Genomic DNA, 17,362 nt, shown 5'->3' with positions numbered 1-17,362 from the left:
TCATCATAACTTAGAAAATATATGGACCTAGTTCATGAAACTTATACATAAGGTTAATCAAGTATCACTGAACATCCTGCATGAGTTTCACATCACATGACCAAGGTCAAAGGTCATTTAGGGTCAATGAACTTTGGCCGAATTGGGGGTATCTGTTGAATTACCATCATAACTTTGAAAGTTTATGGATCTGATTCATGAAACTTGGACATAATAGTAATCAAGTATTACTGAACATCCTGTGCAAGTTTCAGGTCACATGATCAAGGTCAAAGGTCATTTAGGGTCAATGAACTTTGGCCAAATTGGGGTATTTGTTGAATTACAGCCATAAATTTGAAAGTGTGTTGGTCTAGTTCATAAAACTTGGACATAATAGTAATCAAGTATCACTGAACATCCTGTGCGAGTTTCAGGTCACATGATCAAGGTCAAAGGTCATGTAAGGTCAAAGAACTTTGGCCACGTTGGGGGTATTTGTTGAATTGCCATCATATCTCTATAAGTGTATTGGTCTAGTTCATAAAACGTGGAAATAAGAGTAACCAAGTATCACTGAACATCTTGTGCGAGTTATAGTAGTTTTCAAAATCAGCACTGCTGCTATATTGAATCGCGTGATGCAGGTGAGACGGCCAGAGGCATTCCACTTGTTTAAATTTGATATCACTTTATTGAAGTCACAATAAAGGAAAGACATATACAAAGTAAATACAAAGACATAATAGATATTAAGATAGGCCCAGGTCATGACGCATTACTGTCGATGCAGGGCAGTAGAATAAAACTTAATGTACAATTTCGATGTAAGTAACAGGTACATAACTTATACATATAAAATATCTTAAAAAAGAGTATGTGAAATGATAAATAACAGCCAAAAGTGAGTGTAAATTTTAGAAAAAGAGAGAAAAAAGAAATATACATACACACACATATATATTTATACTAAGTTTAAACAACATATATTGCTAATTTAAAAGATATAGCCCGAAAGACATTGCAAGTGCCGTGCCAGTGGTTATCCTGTGCACGGCGGCGGTAATGTACCCATGGGTGGTAGGGGCCTTACTTCGTTAGGATTGGGGTTCGATATCCAGACACTAAGCAGATGAAAACATCTGCCCTTGCTCTTCTTTTCCTCAATATATAGAAGTAGAAGTAGATAGATGAGCTTTGTTTGGCTTTAAACGATTTATGAGCATGATGAGTATGGCTATGACAACTATATATGACAAGTCTATATAGACTAGTGAACTGCTGTATTCTGAATGAGTGAATCTGAATTAACTGTTGAGTCAGCAAAATGTTGAGAGACACATCCACGCCAACTTTAGTGGAGAGATAGCGCAACATGTGTGGAATGACCTTTATTAAAGTTGTTTCAGTTTTAATTTAAATGACTCAAGGGAGGGCAATTTACAATCGAGGGGAGGTTATTCCAGGCCTTTAACTTTATCGTGTTTACAAAGAAGGAATCTTGAAATACCCTGGCCTTGTGCACTCACACTATTGCGAGGTTAGTATATGCTATACGAACCTCGCACAACCAACGTGTTTTTGTAGTGGATTTTAGAGTTGTCGTTAACATCGCTTCATAACGTGAATGATGTTAGCCGAAACCCATTCCGCTACTCACCAGGGCTTTTTCTGGTAGAAAGCGTTCCATTATCAATTTTTAACATATTTTTTTAATTTAAAAAGGACACAAAAAAGAGCAAAATCGCTTACCTCCGCCTGGAAAGTGGCTTCGCACGTCTCTTCCACGAAAATAAAACGAAGGTCGTTGGTGGCGCTAATACAGTTCGCAACCTTAATTCAGCTTGGTGGTATTTTTAAAACTAGATTCATGATTCATTGTATGCGCAATTCCAATAATTGTTTGATAAAATAGAGAGTCAGACCCCAATAAATGCAATAACTTAAAAGACGTACTTTTTTATTATTTTTGCTGACGATAATACTTTTTGGAAAATATTCAAAACGATGACAAATTAAACAAAAAATATAGAAAATTCTATGTACCTTGAACAAAGCCCCGCAAGTGCTACCGTTCGTTTGTCAATTAACGTTCCACCAAAGTCTTTACAGTAAAAAGATTGAACACTTTGCCGACTTCGCATAACGCTTTGCATCGATTTACGTGTAAGATAATTTCTGTGTCTAGTCTTTCAATTGTAGTGTCTTTGATATGAAGATAAATCGCGCGCCCTCTTTCGCTCATTAGACGAAAAATTTGAGAGCTAGAAAGGTAGCTTTCGTATTTTGTCAACGAGAAGAAAAATCAACGCTTAAATGACGCATTTTGAGGGATATTCATCAAATTATGAGGAATTGACTACACATCGTTTCGTAAGTTTCGTAGGAGGACTTCATTCTGTAAGTCCTCGTATTAATTTTTCGTAAATTAACGTTATTTGTTGAATGCGCCGTGCCTTCAATTATTCTGTAGTCGGCGGCTGAGATGTAGCCGTGGGTGGGCCTTGTGATGAACTGGAGGAATTTTTGGTTATTCCCCCTTGTATGTCTTGTATTCCGTTGGACAAACTCATTTATCTTGATATTGACAAGACCGGTCTTCATTTTGTATAGTATACAAAATCTAAGGTTTCTTCTTGTAGGGATGTCAATCTGAAAATTCAAATTATCTAATTCAGATGAATCAAGATGGCCAGTGCAAAGGCCTTTGGAAATGATTAACACCAAGGTGGTCAAAATCTGACCAGTGTTTGCCGAGATCCGCCGATCAAATTTCCAGAAAAGGGCGATTTTCTGCCAAAGAGTGGTCAAAATGGCAAAAAAAAAATTTTGTCATTTTTTTAACTTCCTATTTTAAAACCTGATTAAGTGTAGAGTGGTCTTCCTAGGGGCATCTAACATGAGAATCACCTACAAGTACCTGAAAAATTGGGTCCCAAATATTTTATGTTTTCCATATAATTGAGTTCAAAATATGGAAAACACACAAAAATTTTCACCTTTGGACCATAGGAAAATGGCAAAAAATTATTAAGTCTAGCTAATTAATATGCAAAAATGGCATACCTGTAAGTTGAAATTGAATGAGCAAAGAATTACCAAATTTCACACAGATGTTAAGTTTGTAACTTAATTTCATATCTGTTGTTCTTGTGAGCGTAATTATAATAATATGCAAATTTGATGGTAGATAAATATTCATTTGTATGAATGGGAAAAATTGCCTGATTAATATGCAAAAATGTAATAACTTGAGATTGGACTGGTTGATAATCTAACTATTTGACACACATAATATGGAATTAATCTCATTCTTTTCATCATTCTTGCAAATATATGCAAATTAGACACTAGTATTCATTTGTTTAATTTAGAATTTGATGACAACTTTTCAGTGTCTGCCGATGACAAAATAATTTCACTACCAGCCCTTGTACTACTTTCAATATTCATGCAATTTCCAAAGCCATTTCTTAAATCTTACTAAAAAAATATGATTATATCACTCATTATGAACATTTGTATACATTAAAAAACATTTCAAAACTACGAGGATGTAAATGTATAGATCACTTGTTCACTGCAACCATCCTGCCTGTGGGGAATCTACAGGTAGGACTATGGGATGCCAATGCTGTACATAGCACACACTTTTAATAAAGATCATTAAAAATATCACTTTTGTGATCAAAATTACTAATTTCCAATTTTAACTGAAGACAACTCAGCTCCACACACATATTATTATACTAAAATTCACCATAGCAACACATACATGTAGGCTCACACACAGCGTACCGCGCATCATGAAATCACACTCTTGCCAAAATGCATTGTCAAATTCATCAGGAAAATGCGATTTAATATCGCATGATTTATTTATAAAACAGTATCTCATTCTAATCTTAACTATCTATATAATATGGTTTTGTAAAAAAAATGCAGAAAAAATAGATAAAGCACATTTCTTTTACCGGAGAGATTGGGGCTTCATGGCAATCCACTTCTGCATTGCAAGAATTCAAGATGGTTGAACTTCCGGGAATACTGTTTTCATTCATTCATTTGAGTGAATAGACTGGTTTAGATCTAGAGGGTGATTACTCTAATAAAATAGGTAACAAATTAATGTTTTAATTTGATATTTGTAATTGCGACACCTTAAAGGACAAGTAATCAAGTTAATATTTTTACTATATGTATTACACTACCTTGACTGCATTTATAGAACAATTGGTTTATTGCCATCGGATATGCATGAAATGACGATTCTCTTTGTGATTTTTTTCCCCCAGATGTTTGAGAAGTTCCACCCTGTTGAAGCCCAGGCTCATCTATCAGTTACAGAAGCCATGCAGGTTATACTCATCAGAAGGTACATATTTATGTTTTTGTTGTCTCGCCCACCAGAGGTGAAGGCGAGACTTAGGGATCCAAATGTCGTCCGTCGTCCATCCGTCACAAACCTAATGACACATAACTCCACAACCGTAAGTCGCTTTTCAACCAAACTTGGATGGTAGATGGACTTGGGGGACCTGCATGTTATGCTCCAGTCGGAGGTCACATGGTAAGGTCAAAGGTCATTTTCAGGTCAACGTTAAAGTTTACATGCAAGACTCTCTTATGACACCTAACACCGCAACAGTAAGTCACTTTTCAACCAAACTTGGATGGTAGATGGACTTGAGCGACCTGCATGTTATGCTGCAGTGGGAGGTCAAATGGTAAGATCAAAGGTCATTTTCAGGTCAACGTTAAAGTTTACATGCAAGACTCTCTTATGACACCTAACTCCGCAACCGTAAGTCACTTTCAACCAAACTTGGATGGTAGATGGACTTGGGGGACCTGCATGTGATGCTGCAGTCAGAGGTCACATGGTTAGGTCAAAGGTCATTTTCAGGTCAATGTTAAAGTTTACATGCAAGACTCCCTTATGACACCTAACTCCGCAACCGTAAGTCACTTTTCAACAAAACTTGGATGGTAGATGTACTTAGGCGACCTGCATGTTTTGCTGCAGTGGGAGGTCACATGGTAAGGTCAAAGGTCATTTTCAGTTCAACATTAAAGTTTACGTGCGAGGCTCTTATGACAAGTGTTATTCCATCCCAGTCATTTCACAATGAAGTTTCGATACAATTCTGTTGCGTGCCCTCGCAAATCACGATATTTCTGGTTATTTTCATAAGTTAGCGAGACACAAAATCGCTTTTGCCTTGTTTACAAAAGGAAGTGACAATGGACTGATTATTTCAGGGGGGGGGGGGGATGAGGTCAGAGGTCATAACCTACATCAAATTTTTTTGAGATTAGACTTGATGAACCTTAAAAACGAAAACGTGAATACAAATAACCACTTGTTATGTTAAAGGTAAAATGATTTTGTTGTGAGGTATTGTTATGTAAAAGGAGAAATGAATTCACACCTTGTATACTACATGTAATTTCATCTTTCATGTATTTGAATTCCTTTATTCAGAGGAAACCAGCTTTATTGATAACATTTTTATTTAATTTTTTTTCTGTTCACAGATTTACCTGCCCATTACAAGATTACTCTTCCTGCTCTGTCTCCAACCATGGAAGTTGGCACTGTAGTTAGATGGGAGAAACAGGTATGAAATTGAATAGAAGTTACAGGGTAATCCAACCCAAATAAATTTTTTTTTTTTTTAGAAATAGAAAAATCAGACAAACCAATTGGTGAAAGTTTGAACAATATCAGACAAATAAGAAAGTTATGAATGTTTAAAGTTGTAAATAATGGTAATCTTTATACCCAAAGAGACCTGATGATATCATAGTGATACAAGGCAAGGACTACTTTTCCATTTACTCCAATACTTAAAATGTTTAAAATGTCATTTTTCAAAAAGTTTACTCCAAATTATATCTTTCGTTCTTGAGGACATAAAACAATATATGCTTCCTTGGTTATATTTTGATTACACCCCCAGGGAAAAACCACAAATCCCTGGTATTTAGTACAAGGCCTATAAGAAATTTGCCTCTACCATTTGTATTAATACCCAGTTGCCAATGTGAATTTTACACAGTGTTAGTGTTCTCAATTTGTAAACAGCCGTAACATTCTAATCGCTTGTTCAATTACAACTATTCTGTTTTGTTATGTTTTCCCTCTCTCACGCAACATTTTATGACCAAGGGTAGCTTTCCCTTTAAACCTAATACCGCCAAGGGGAGGGACATATTGCTGCTGTCTTCTGACAATAGGAAGTTTAATGTTTTGTTTTTTTCAACATTGACTTATCTAGATTGGGATATTTTTAATGCATTTCATGATGCCAAAGGAATTGGAGTCACACAGCCCCCAACTACTTAAATATAGACATTTCAAAAGCAAGTAAATTTGTAACTCTACACATTTCCTAATACACAATGACACATATTTTCCTCATTAACGAAGAAACCTGTTCCACAGAGACGCTTCCTTTTGTCATTAGACTCCCTCAACTCTTCACACATATGTCGGCAATGTGAGAAGCCAGCAATATGGCAATTCATTACTTTGTTTCTTTTTGGTCTTGCACAACTTTTGAGACCAGATTTTGTTATTCTTTGGTATGCGTATAAGGTCAACATTTTTGTTAGTGCATGCCAGATCAGAAAATTGCTCAAAAACAAGATGGGTGCAAATTCTGTTTTTCAGATTTTTTTACATATTGCCCAGTAAAACCTTGTTGGTATTACATGTACAGCTAATATTGATTCAATTGCAAATATGATTCAATCAATGCATTTTTTAAAATTGACGTTTTATTAAGAGATTGTGTAGAATTGTTTGTATAAAATGGGCTAGTGAAGTTTAAGTGTGGGTATGATTGCGTGTATGGTAAGAAAGTGACAGAGAGAAGTGGGGGGGGGGGGATATGACACAAGTCATGATGAAATACTCATAACCTTTCGTCACGAAATAAGATCAGTGAGCTGACAGTACTTTCAACACTACTTCTTGCTGAGGAGAACTTCAATCACTTTATTTGAAGGGGTTATTTCAATTTCTGTCGTCAATTGTTCCCCCAACCATTCTTTGCTATCAGGTTGGAGATCAGCTGAATGACGGGGATCTGTTGTGTGAGATTGAGACAGACAAGGCAACCATGGGCTTTGAGTCTTCGGAAGAGGGTTACCTGGCAAAGATCTTTGTGGAAGAAGGTTCCAAGGATGTACCTGTTGGAAGGGTAAGGGTCCCCAGGTCCTCGTCTAAAGGGCACCGCACACCTTACGACTGCTCGCTATCCGATTTCGGAACAAATCGCATTTTGGTCATTTTCAGAATATGTAAATGGAACATATTTTATTTGAGGTTGAAATGAATTGAAAGAATACTAATATAACCATTTTGAAAGATTGCAAGGCTTTATTTTGGAGTAAAGGCCAAATTAGTTTCAAATCGTAGCCAATCGTACGACTGCTATGACGTCATTACGACTAGATATCAAATTTGCTTTTATTCTAAGAAGGATGATAGCATGGTCACAGATTTGAACATAGGTATTCGTACGATGATTTCGAACATTACACAGTAAGATATTCCAAGTCTCAATATTAGCATTAAATTCTACTACGTTTTATTCCAAAATTGAGTCGCAGACCAATCGTAAGGTGTGCGGTCGCCTTTACAGAGAGTGTTTCAAGTGATCCAATCATGCTACTGCGGAAATCCATCGATGTCATGATTTTTCAGACAGGATATTGCACGATGTCCTTCGAAAAGAAAGAGTAGCGCCGTGAACTGTCAAGTCACTGATGCATGCAGGAATATATTCAGTTTCATATGTCTTCCTGAAGACATCAAAATTTGTATCTCTGTTGAGTCTTTCAAAACTGTTCTCAAAACCTCTCTTTTTACTTCTTAATTTCTTTATGCTCTTTGAGCACTCTACAGAGTGGATTTGGTGTTTTATAAATCACATGTATTATTATTGAAAATATACATCATACATGTATTTTGAAAAAATGTTGAATAGACAAATTTTGTGGTTGCTGGCTTTCCATAGTTGTTGATCGGATCAGCCAAATCTCTTTCTAAGACGGGCCCAGTGCTCCTTAACATAAAGCTTTCTAATGATTGTAAAATTCTTTTTAAACAATTGATTGAGTTGACCGCAATGTGTAATCAATTGTGAAACCCAATCATGCAATCAATCTTAAAGCTTTGATCGACAGTTCCCCGAGCAACATTTAAGGGTAGAATTTCCCTTTAGTATAATAAAGTGATTGTTAAAAGATGTACATAAATGACATTATTTCCAGCTTGGCTCCTGTAAACCTATCAGATAAAGACATTTTTAAGCAAGTTTATGTCTGTTTTAATCCAAAGTTCACATGTCTTCATTATCTTTATCATTGTTCTATCTTTATAACCTTATTAATTATCTTACTATATTCAATATAATTTTTATCTATTTTCTTTTTTCAGTTGCTGTGTATCATTGCCGAGGAGGAATCCGGAATAGAAGCTTTCAAGGACTTTGAAGATCCAGGAGTGATTGAAACACCTCCGGGTCCGCCAGCTCCTATCAAAGAAAGTCCAGTAAGTATAATAGATAGGGGAAGGTTTCAAATCACGATATAGTTACTTTCACAAGTGGGCGAGACACAACATCGCTTATGCCTTGTTATGAAATGGACACCTGATGGATTACACATGATTTTTCTGGAATTATTTGGTCTAATTATGATCATTTGTACACGCAACGAGCTCCATTACTGAAAGATTAGCAACTAATCGCTAATTTGAAAGAACAATGCTGATAGGTACTAGTCATTCTACAGAGCGAAAATCACATGCTACAATGGTCTTGATAGGCCAATTTATTTAGCAATTAATCACTAACCTTCGTGTTATGGGGCCCTTTTTTTCTTTCATTTACAGCCAGCTCAAGCTGCTGCTCCTCCACCACCCCCTCCACGCCCATCACCAAGCTCCGCCCCAGCACCGGCTGCTGCACCGGCAACACCACCAAGGCCTCCTCCGGTTCCCATGGCTCCCCCTGCAGCTGGCACCACTCAGGGGAGGGTGTTTGCAAGCCCCTTGGCAAGAAAACTAGCAGCAGAACGAGGAATCAATCTAAATGTGAGTATCACATTCTTACCAACATTTTTATTTTTATTTTCATTTTATTAAATGGGCCGTCACAACTGGTGGGTGTTCCATAAAGCTGTTCATAGTTTTTGACCGACTTTACGACAACTGATTATACTTTCTTTAAACTTAATCAGCAGTAAATGAAAATCTGTTGTGTGATACGTACTATAAAATAGGATGATAATAGTGTAGGAAATGTGTATAGCGCACATATCCACATTTTAGGTTCTCAAGGTGCTCTTATATTACCCCGGCTAAGCTTGGCAACCGATTCCGGTGCTAACAGCTTTTTGAAGAATTACTTCCCGCTGATACGCATTTACCTCACCTGGGTTGAGTGCCACACATTGTGGATCAATTTAATGCCAATGGAAATTATGCCATGGCTGGGATCCATACCCACATGGCCCTCTGTTTCAAAGTCCAGAGACTAATCCACTTGGCCGCATTGCTCCACAATCACCAGTCATTCCTGAAGTTGCTCGTAACTTGCGAACAGCTTTATGAAGCTACCTACGTTGACCGTTTAGCCAGGGTATCTTGACCTACAGATGATTAGCCATTTTATCATTTTATCCTACTTTTTGACAGAGAGATCAAGAAATCATTTTGTGTTCTTAACAAATGGCAATTCTTGATGACATAAATTCAAGTCCACTCAATCTTTATATCGCAAATAAAATATATAACAAGATCACTGTATAAAGCCTGTTATCATCTCATAATTCAGTAGTCAGTGGGCTCACTTTGATTAACAAGCTGTATGATAATATTTTACTTTCCTTTCAAGACATTTTTTTGAGAGCTATTTTTGATATCTTAATATTTCTGTCAACTCAATATAGTTTCATCTAATTTGTCCTAATAATGAATTGATTTTGTGCATATATCTTAAGGCTGATTATTATGCAGGCCCACCTCAATAATCGATCTGTATTATGTTATGCATATGTAGCTTTGATTTCTTATATTTGTTTTTACTCTGACCATTGTTCTTGTTGAATTATATTTGATTTGTGCCTAGGGTACCTTTGCAGTACAAATGAAAAATTGTAATGATCATTATTATATTATTTTTTTTCTCCATTAAATGAAATTGCATACATGATACAAACCACTGTGGTGTAATGAAATAAATAGATATGTACCTTTTCATTCTCACTCTAGAGTCTTCAAGGGACTGGTCCAGGGGGGCGTATCGTGAAGGCAGACATAGAATCTTACGTACCAGGAGCTGCAGTACCCATGTCAGCTGCAGTCCCAGGGGCTGGTTTCACGGATATACCAGTAGACGCTCTCAGAATGGTAATGTATTTCTCCCTTCAGTTATTCTTCTTTCACATGGTCTTGTATCAAGTGGTCCATGCTATTGTAGAGTTCACAAATGCGACGAGAATACAAAAATAGTGCAAGTCCCAAATGCATGCAGTTGATGGGTTGAGAATAAAGTTGTGTTTGATCTGCATTGATTGCAATTCTTCCTACAATGGAAACACTGATCCCATTGCAGAAAACTTGCAGTAATGGTATAGTGTTAACCTGTATAATTATATAAGTGGTCATTTTACAGGTAAACCTTGCATATGTATGGCTGTTGAGCATTTTATTTTTCTAAAAGATGGTAGTTACATGTATCATTGATTTAACATTTTTCTAGTATTGGTAATTACTATTGATGTGAGTTTGTAATAAATTCAGTTTAGTATCAGCTATGGAGAACCAATGATCCTATATTTAGTCATTTAATAGCTATACACTGTGTATCAGCAATAATAAGGGGTATTCTGTGTGGGTAAATCCATGATGTATGCATGCATGTATCTTAATCTATTTAGAGCGATGTACTCGGACAGTTTGTTTCATGACGAATTATAGCTTGGCTGGCTTTCTATAGTTATGATAAGGCACCTCCTTTGAAAAGTGGTGCTTGGTATTTGTAGAGTGTAACTGTGATTTGAACTCGTAGAATGAGAATTTATTTTGTCTCTCCCATTTCTCTTCAGGAGCAAGCCAACGCTGCAGTGTATTCTAAACAGACAATACCCCATTACTATCTCATGGCTGACATAGATGTAGGCTCAGTACTCAGGTAAGTGGATAGAAAGTTGCTTAAATCTAGGCCACTCAGTAAAATGATGTAGTAATAATAATAATAATATAGAGTATTTCTAAAGCGCCAAATCCACATTGATTATGTGCTCAAGGCGCTGAAATATACTTGGTATATTATTATTACCCCGGCTGTAGCTGAGCGGCCATATTGGCGCTAAAGCATTCAAGGAATAAATCCTACCGGGTACCCATTCACCTCAGCTGGGTCGAGTGCAGCACAATGTGGATAAATTTCTTGCCGAAGGAAATTACGCCATGGCTGGGATTCAAACCCACGACCCTCTGTTTCAAAGTCCGAAGACTAATCCACTTGGCCACAATGCTCCAACGCTTCATAGTATATGAATTAATCATTTCTATTTTTTATTTTTTGATCTGGATATATATATATATATATATATATATATAACAATTCAGGGCCCCATTGGGCATAAACACATTGAATAGAGAGGTTACAGGGATGATTAGATGGTTCTGTCTATGGTCTTCTTGAATGAGTGTGTCGATGGCTTGTTAACAGTGTCACTCAGTTTGCAGAGAGGCCAACTTCAAAGACCAGCTATGCGTGAGAACGTCTGTGATCAGTGTGAGATCACAGACTGTGTGTACTTTATATAGGGATAGGCAGTGATACGTGCGTGAGAAAGAGATTTGAGGGGATGAGCTAGAATCCCTTACCACCAGATGCATTACCAACCTACATGCACAGTGGTGCTTCACAGTTAGTGAACCCCACTAGGAGATAAACATACAGTGAAACGGTTCAGGTTCTGCCATCTTTTAGATAGTTGATTGTGAAGTCAAGTGATAAGGGCCCCGTCTTATAAAGAGTTATGATTGATCCAATCAATCGTAACTCTATGGAAATCCATCAGTGTCATAATTTTTTATACAGGAAATTTGTAAAATGTCCTTTGTATACTAAGGAGAACACACCAAATTGTCAAGAAATCAATGAATTTATAGATATACATTCATATCTAGAATTTTTTTAGCAAACATGCATTTTATATGTTGACTTTGCTGGCTTTCCATAGTTGCGATTTGTCTCCATAGTTGCGATTTATCGGATCAATCGCAACTCTTTGTAAGATAGGCCCAAGATATTACTTTCAATGAAGTTTGTTTCTCTTGGCTCACCAAACATTGTAGTGTTGTTGTCTCCATTCAACACTCAGCATGAAGGAGTGCATTTTCTGGTGGGGGTTAACTAACTATTTAGCACCACTGTATATGTGTGCTCTTTTCATGAATATATCTATCTATGTAAAGATTGGACGAGGAAATTGATCGTAAAAATTGTTGCATTAATTGTTGATTATAAGTCGTCGCCTTCCCGCACAAAGGCCGTTAGCGCGTACTGCGCATTGCCTTCCCGTACAAAGGCCGTGAGCGCGCACTGCACGTCACCATCCCGCGGAAGGGCTGTTATCGTGCAGTGAACAGTGCGCGCTAACGGCCTTTGTGCGGGAAGGCGACGCGCAGTCCGCGCTAACGGCCCTTTCGCGGGAAGGCGATGCCCAGTGCGCACTAACGGCCTTTGTGCGGGAAGGCGACGATTAGTGTTTAAGATGGAACAGGGTCCCGAGTAAACTGTTTATCTTTATATTTATGTGACAGGTTACAAGGCAGTCTGAATAGGATGGTTAGTGAGGAGAGCCCTATAACTCTCAATGAATTTGTCATCAAGGCTGCTGCGTTGTCTTGTCAGAAGATCCCTGATGCCAACTCAGCTTGGTTTGGTGACAAGATCAGGCAGTGAGTACTACCACCACCACCACACCACTGCCACCACCAACACAACAACCACATCAACTACAACTACCACCACCACCACCACTGTTCTTTTACCTAAACTCCTCAAAAAAAAGTTTGGAAATCTGAGTTTGGCCATTGATTTTTCCCAACCCCCAGTTGTACACAATGCATATTTGATATCAATCAAAAGACCATTTAATTCTCTTTAAAATGATACCCTACACGATATGATTATGGTTCACATGGAGGTGCAGTGCCTTGAAATGTGGGGCAAGGTCAAAATTCAAAAGTTGCAAGTTTGAGGAGTTTACCATTGAACATCTCTATTAAGTTCTGGGCCCAGTTGCATAAAAGTTAATGTTACGGAATCTTTACCATCTGATGGTATCTACATGTACCATGGCAATAATAATGATAATAATAATTGGCATTTATGTAGCGCTTTTTCAATCTACAACTGCTCAAAGCGCTTCACAATTATTATCAGTCAATCAGTCAATTAGTCGAAAAGGACTGTAAACCAGATGAGATGAGCTGAATATGGCTTGAGTAGCGATGGTTTGAGTGGTAGCAGGTTGAAGTGAAGAGTGGTTTACAGTCCTTCTCAGGACTTCACTCACTTTCAAGAAAAGAATACTTCTAATTTTCTCTTTTCATCCTATCTCGTCTTTCCGTTTCAATCTTTCTACCTGTACTTCCTTCCCTTCTTCATATTACACATGGTGAACCGTAAACCTACTCCACGTTATAAACTCCACCATGCAAACCTACCAAGATCATCTGAGAAACCAAATGTATAGTATTTGTAGACACAGGTGGTCGCTAGTGCTGGGCCCTGTCTTCTAAAACTTTTTATGATTTTAAATTTGCAATAACAGTTAAAAGCTACTGAAATCATTCAATTTGATTGGCTGATGGTAAACTTGTTATAATAATAATAATATCCAATTTTTATAAAGCGCTTTTAACAGAATGGCTCAAAGCGCGTTACAGCATATTATAACCCCAGTCATTGGATTCATTTCAATCACGCACGGAAAGTGCACAATTTCCACTCCCTGGGGAGCATTCCTTGCATTCATCGCAGCCTCATTATGGCGCTGGCAAAATCAAACATACGATATCTTTCGCATCCTACCGGGTACCCATTTAGCACCTGGGTCGAGAGTGGCAAAGTGTGGATTAACGCCTTGCCAAAGGACGCCAGACCGCGGTGGGATTCGAATACACGACCCTCTGTTTACAAGGCGAGAGTCAGAACCACTACACCACGGCTCTTCCACACTTATAGAAAGTTTACATTTGTTACTATAACAAGTCTTTATGAAACAGGATCCAGGTAACTTAACGATAGTAGTGTTGCAGAAATTATTCCAAGTGATGGTCTGAAAATGATTTCAATCGTTCGTACACTGCAATATTCTGTTTTTCTTTGCCTCAGATACCACAACGTGGATGTAAATATTGCAGTGACTTCTGACTATGGAACAATAACTCCCATCATCAATGCAGCAAATACTAAGGTAAGTACAAAAATATTAAAGACACATATCTAAAATGCCGCCTGCTGCTGCTAGAGACTGTACTCAGGCAAAAGTTTTTTTTTATACGCCCGTCCTAGATGGGACGTATCATGTACTTGCTCAATTCAACTCGCTTTAACTTTTCACTGCAACATTTTGATGGGAAATGTTTCACTGAAAAGTTGTAGAGAATTTTACAAGCATTCTGACTATATGATATATAGTCAGAATGGAGAATAATGATCAGAAATTTGGAGAATAATGATCAGAAATTTGGTAAATAATGCCTAATTTTAGACATATATTGTATTATTATGGTAAAGATGAATACAATGGATTTGTTTGAGTGTGAAATGCAAAGTTTGGGTGTCACCGATTGTGCATTGGTGCGAAGTATGAGTGGAAACAGTTAACAACAGTGTCTAATTAACAGAAAACTGGGCTAATTATAGGGCCACACCTCTTTTGTTTGCCTCTGCATATAATGTTACTGAAGACTTTTGACTGTAATATATTCTTGAGTCTTAATCCACTTTATCTCACCCATTGCTTGCATTCTTGAACAGGGTTTAGAAGCAATAAGACAGGAAGTCGACTATGTGACGGCTCAAGCGCAAGATGGCAAAATGCAAACACAGGTTAGTGACGTAGTGTATATTACTTGGAGATGTAAAAATTAAGTGTACATGTAGATTCCGGGGGGGGGGGGGGTTTGCTGCAAAAGTGGGGTTTTACATTCTATTAGAGTTCCATCATCTACATGTGGCCAAATTGATTTGTTATTCACTCGGACCATGTATCATCTCATTTCTACAAAAATATTTCTGGGCAAGTTTCTGTTAGGGCCCATAGCTTTGCCCTTATTTGCCCACATGTGACCAAGAAAAGAAAGAAAGAAATAGAACATCAGTTATGAATTTTTACTCTGTAAATATATTTGGAATATGCACATCTTTGATTTCAACCTTTTGCCTACTAGCAATTGGGATTGGTTCAACTGTTCATCCCAAAATGGCACTTGCCATGAAAATCACACCAATTGAGTCACACATCCACTTAATGATTGACTTGATGTATAGAGTTAAAAGAAACAGATCATTTGGCAGAGGCCAGAAATAAAATAGTTATATTGGCGTAACCCACCCAACTCTAAAAAATATCCCCAGCCCTATGTTTTTTTTTTCCTTTGTACGTTTATCAGTATTATCAATAATACATGTCCCGCTGGCTTTGAGATCAAAATTAATATACAGAAGTGCTGTAGACAGAAATGTGACTTTGAACAGCCCCTCTTTAATTGGCATGATGGTCTGTTATTTGAGGCAGTGCATGAGATATCTCAGGCTGGGGTGCGTGGGTAACTAGTTTATCAAACTTAACCTGCCTTCTGTGAGTATGTTTGGACATGTATGTGCATGTACCTGTATGAGTGTGAGTGTTGAGATGTATGAATGTAAATAGTGGTATCATATATGCGGATATGGCAGAAAAAAACACTGTGTTACCTACTATACATGTTAATGACCCATTACTCTGATAAAGGAAAAAAAAAAAAGAAAGTCTCATAAGTGAAAAGTTGAGTATTCTTTCGAATTCCAGTCAGTTATAGTAAGGTGAGAAACATCCAATTATATTAGATAGCCAAGACAGATAGCCAAGCGCGATTGGTTCATAGCACGTCACGTGATATGATCGAAATCAGTGTATTTTCCCAGCCGGTCCAACTTCGATGAATATATTGACCAGCCGGTCCATGAAAATATTTTTCTACGTGTATTGTGCCCTCTTGTGAATTAGATGTTATCAATTAAATGGAAATGGCATATGTGGGACTAAAGTAGCGATCATTTGCAATCAATCGACACTCGGGTGGACCGCGGAATTTAAGTGAATCCGACGACGACGAAGTAGGACTAGGAGCCTAGGCTACTACTACGATTTAGGTTTAACGTTAGGCCTTTTTCAGTTACTAAAAACGGAGCCTAGATTTGTGTATACAGGAAGAACCGTTGTTTTTGAGGTTCTTGGGATTTCTTTAACAATTTCTGGATATGTAGTGTATTTGTGAGTGGAGCCAACGTAACTTAGATTAGCACTATAGCAGATAGGGACTGAAGCTTAACTTAGGCTTAGCTTAGCCTTAAACTTAACGTTAGGCCTAGAGCCTGAACATTAGTTTTTAATCTTTTGGTTCTGGATTTGGTCTAACGTCGAAGATTTATGGTGATGTCTGATGAGCAATGAGGAATAAGATCAGTTTGTGGATGATAAAATTGGGTAAGTAGATCTAGATCTAACGTTAGGCCTAACGTAAGTTAGATCTAAGTTAGATCTAGACCTCTAGGGCTAGGCCTAGGTCTAACTTTTTAACATGTTAAATCCACATGTATCATCTAGATCTAGGCCTAGGCTAGAGTCTAAATTTATAAGTTAGAGAAATCTGACATTGAATCCTGCTAACGACAAGGTAAGTTAATCAGAAACATTAGTTAGATTTGGTCCTGGACATGGTTCGACAACAGAAAGATCAGGACCACTACCAACTGTACAGCCGCAATCTAGTCTGACATGGACTAACAGATCTAGATCTAGAGAGACTCTAGTCATGTTTTTATCTCATCCTAAAGTAAGATCAGAATCTGCACCTGATCATGGCTCTGCCTTGGGACCTGGACGGACTCTAACTTAGATCTTGGCCTAAACAAACTTGATATTTATTAGAAAAGGGTCATTCACTGTACCTTACGTTAGACTAATGTTACTCATACCTGTTCAATCAGTCACTGTAAAAATCATAAACAAGTCTTGATCTACTGCATGCATCGTAGACCTAACTTTAGATCTATCTTCATCATTCAAGGCTTTCTAATAT

The 17,362-nt window shown here is 37.5% G+C and overlaps 1 protein-coding gene across 1 annotated transcript; it reads left to right on the top strand.

Annotated features, from left to right (window-relative positions):
* Positions 1-3,036: 3,036 nt before the first annotated feature.
* Positions 3,037-15,170, top strand: LOC129267414 (dihydrolipoyllysine-residue acetyltransferase component of pyruvate dehydrogenase complex, mitochondrial-like). Its single transcript, XM_064104736.1, has 11 exons — positions 3,037-3,047; positions 4,275-4,354; positions 5,518-5,600; positions 7,047-7,187; positions 8,429-8,542; positions 8,885-9,085; positions 10,265-10,402; positions 11,101-11,186; positions 12,830-12,967; positions 14,409-14,490; positions 15,057-15,170. The coding sequence occupies exons 1-11, from the start codon at positions 3,037-3,039 to the stop codon at positions 15,168-15,170; spliced, it is 1,188 nt and encodes a 395-aa protein (XP_063960806.1).
* The last annotated feature ends 2,192 nt before the right edge of the window (positions 15,171-17,362 follow it).

This window comes from Lytechinus pictus, chromosome 1, assembly GCF_037042905.1.
Source record: "Lytechinus pictus isolate F3 Inbred chromosome 1, Lp3.0, whole genome shotgun sequence".
Taxonomy (NCBI): Eukaryota; Metazoa; Echinodermata; class Echinoidea; order Temnopleuroida; family Toxopneustidae; genus Lytechinus; species Lytechinus pictus.
This window is presented reverse-complemented; position numbering and strand designations above follow the sequence as displayed.

What these genes read in the sequence shown, in the direction of transcription:
- LOC129267414 (XM_064104736.1), top strand. An exon ending in TAGTTAGATGGGAGAAACAG is followed by an intron (nt 5,601 to 7,046) that starts GTATGAAATTGA and finishes CTTTGCTATCAG; the next exon opens with GTTGGAGATCAGCTGAATGA. An exon ending in GATGTAGGCTCAGTACTCAG is followed by an intron (nt 11,187 to 12,829) that starts GTAAGTGGATAG and finishes TTTATGTGACAG; the next exon opens with GTTACAAGGCAGTCTGAATA.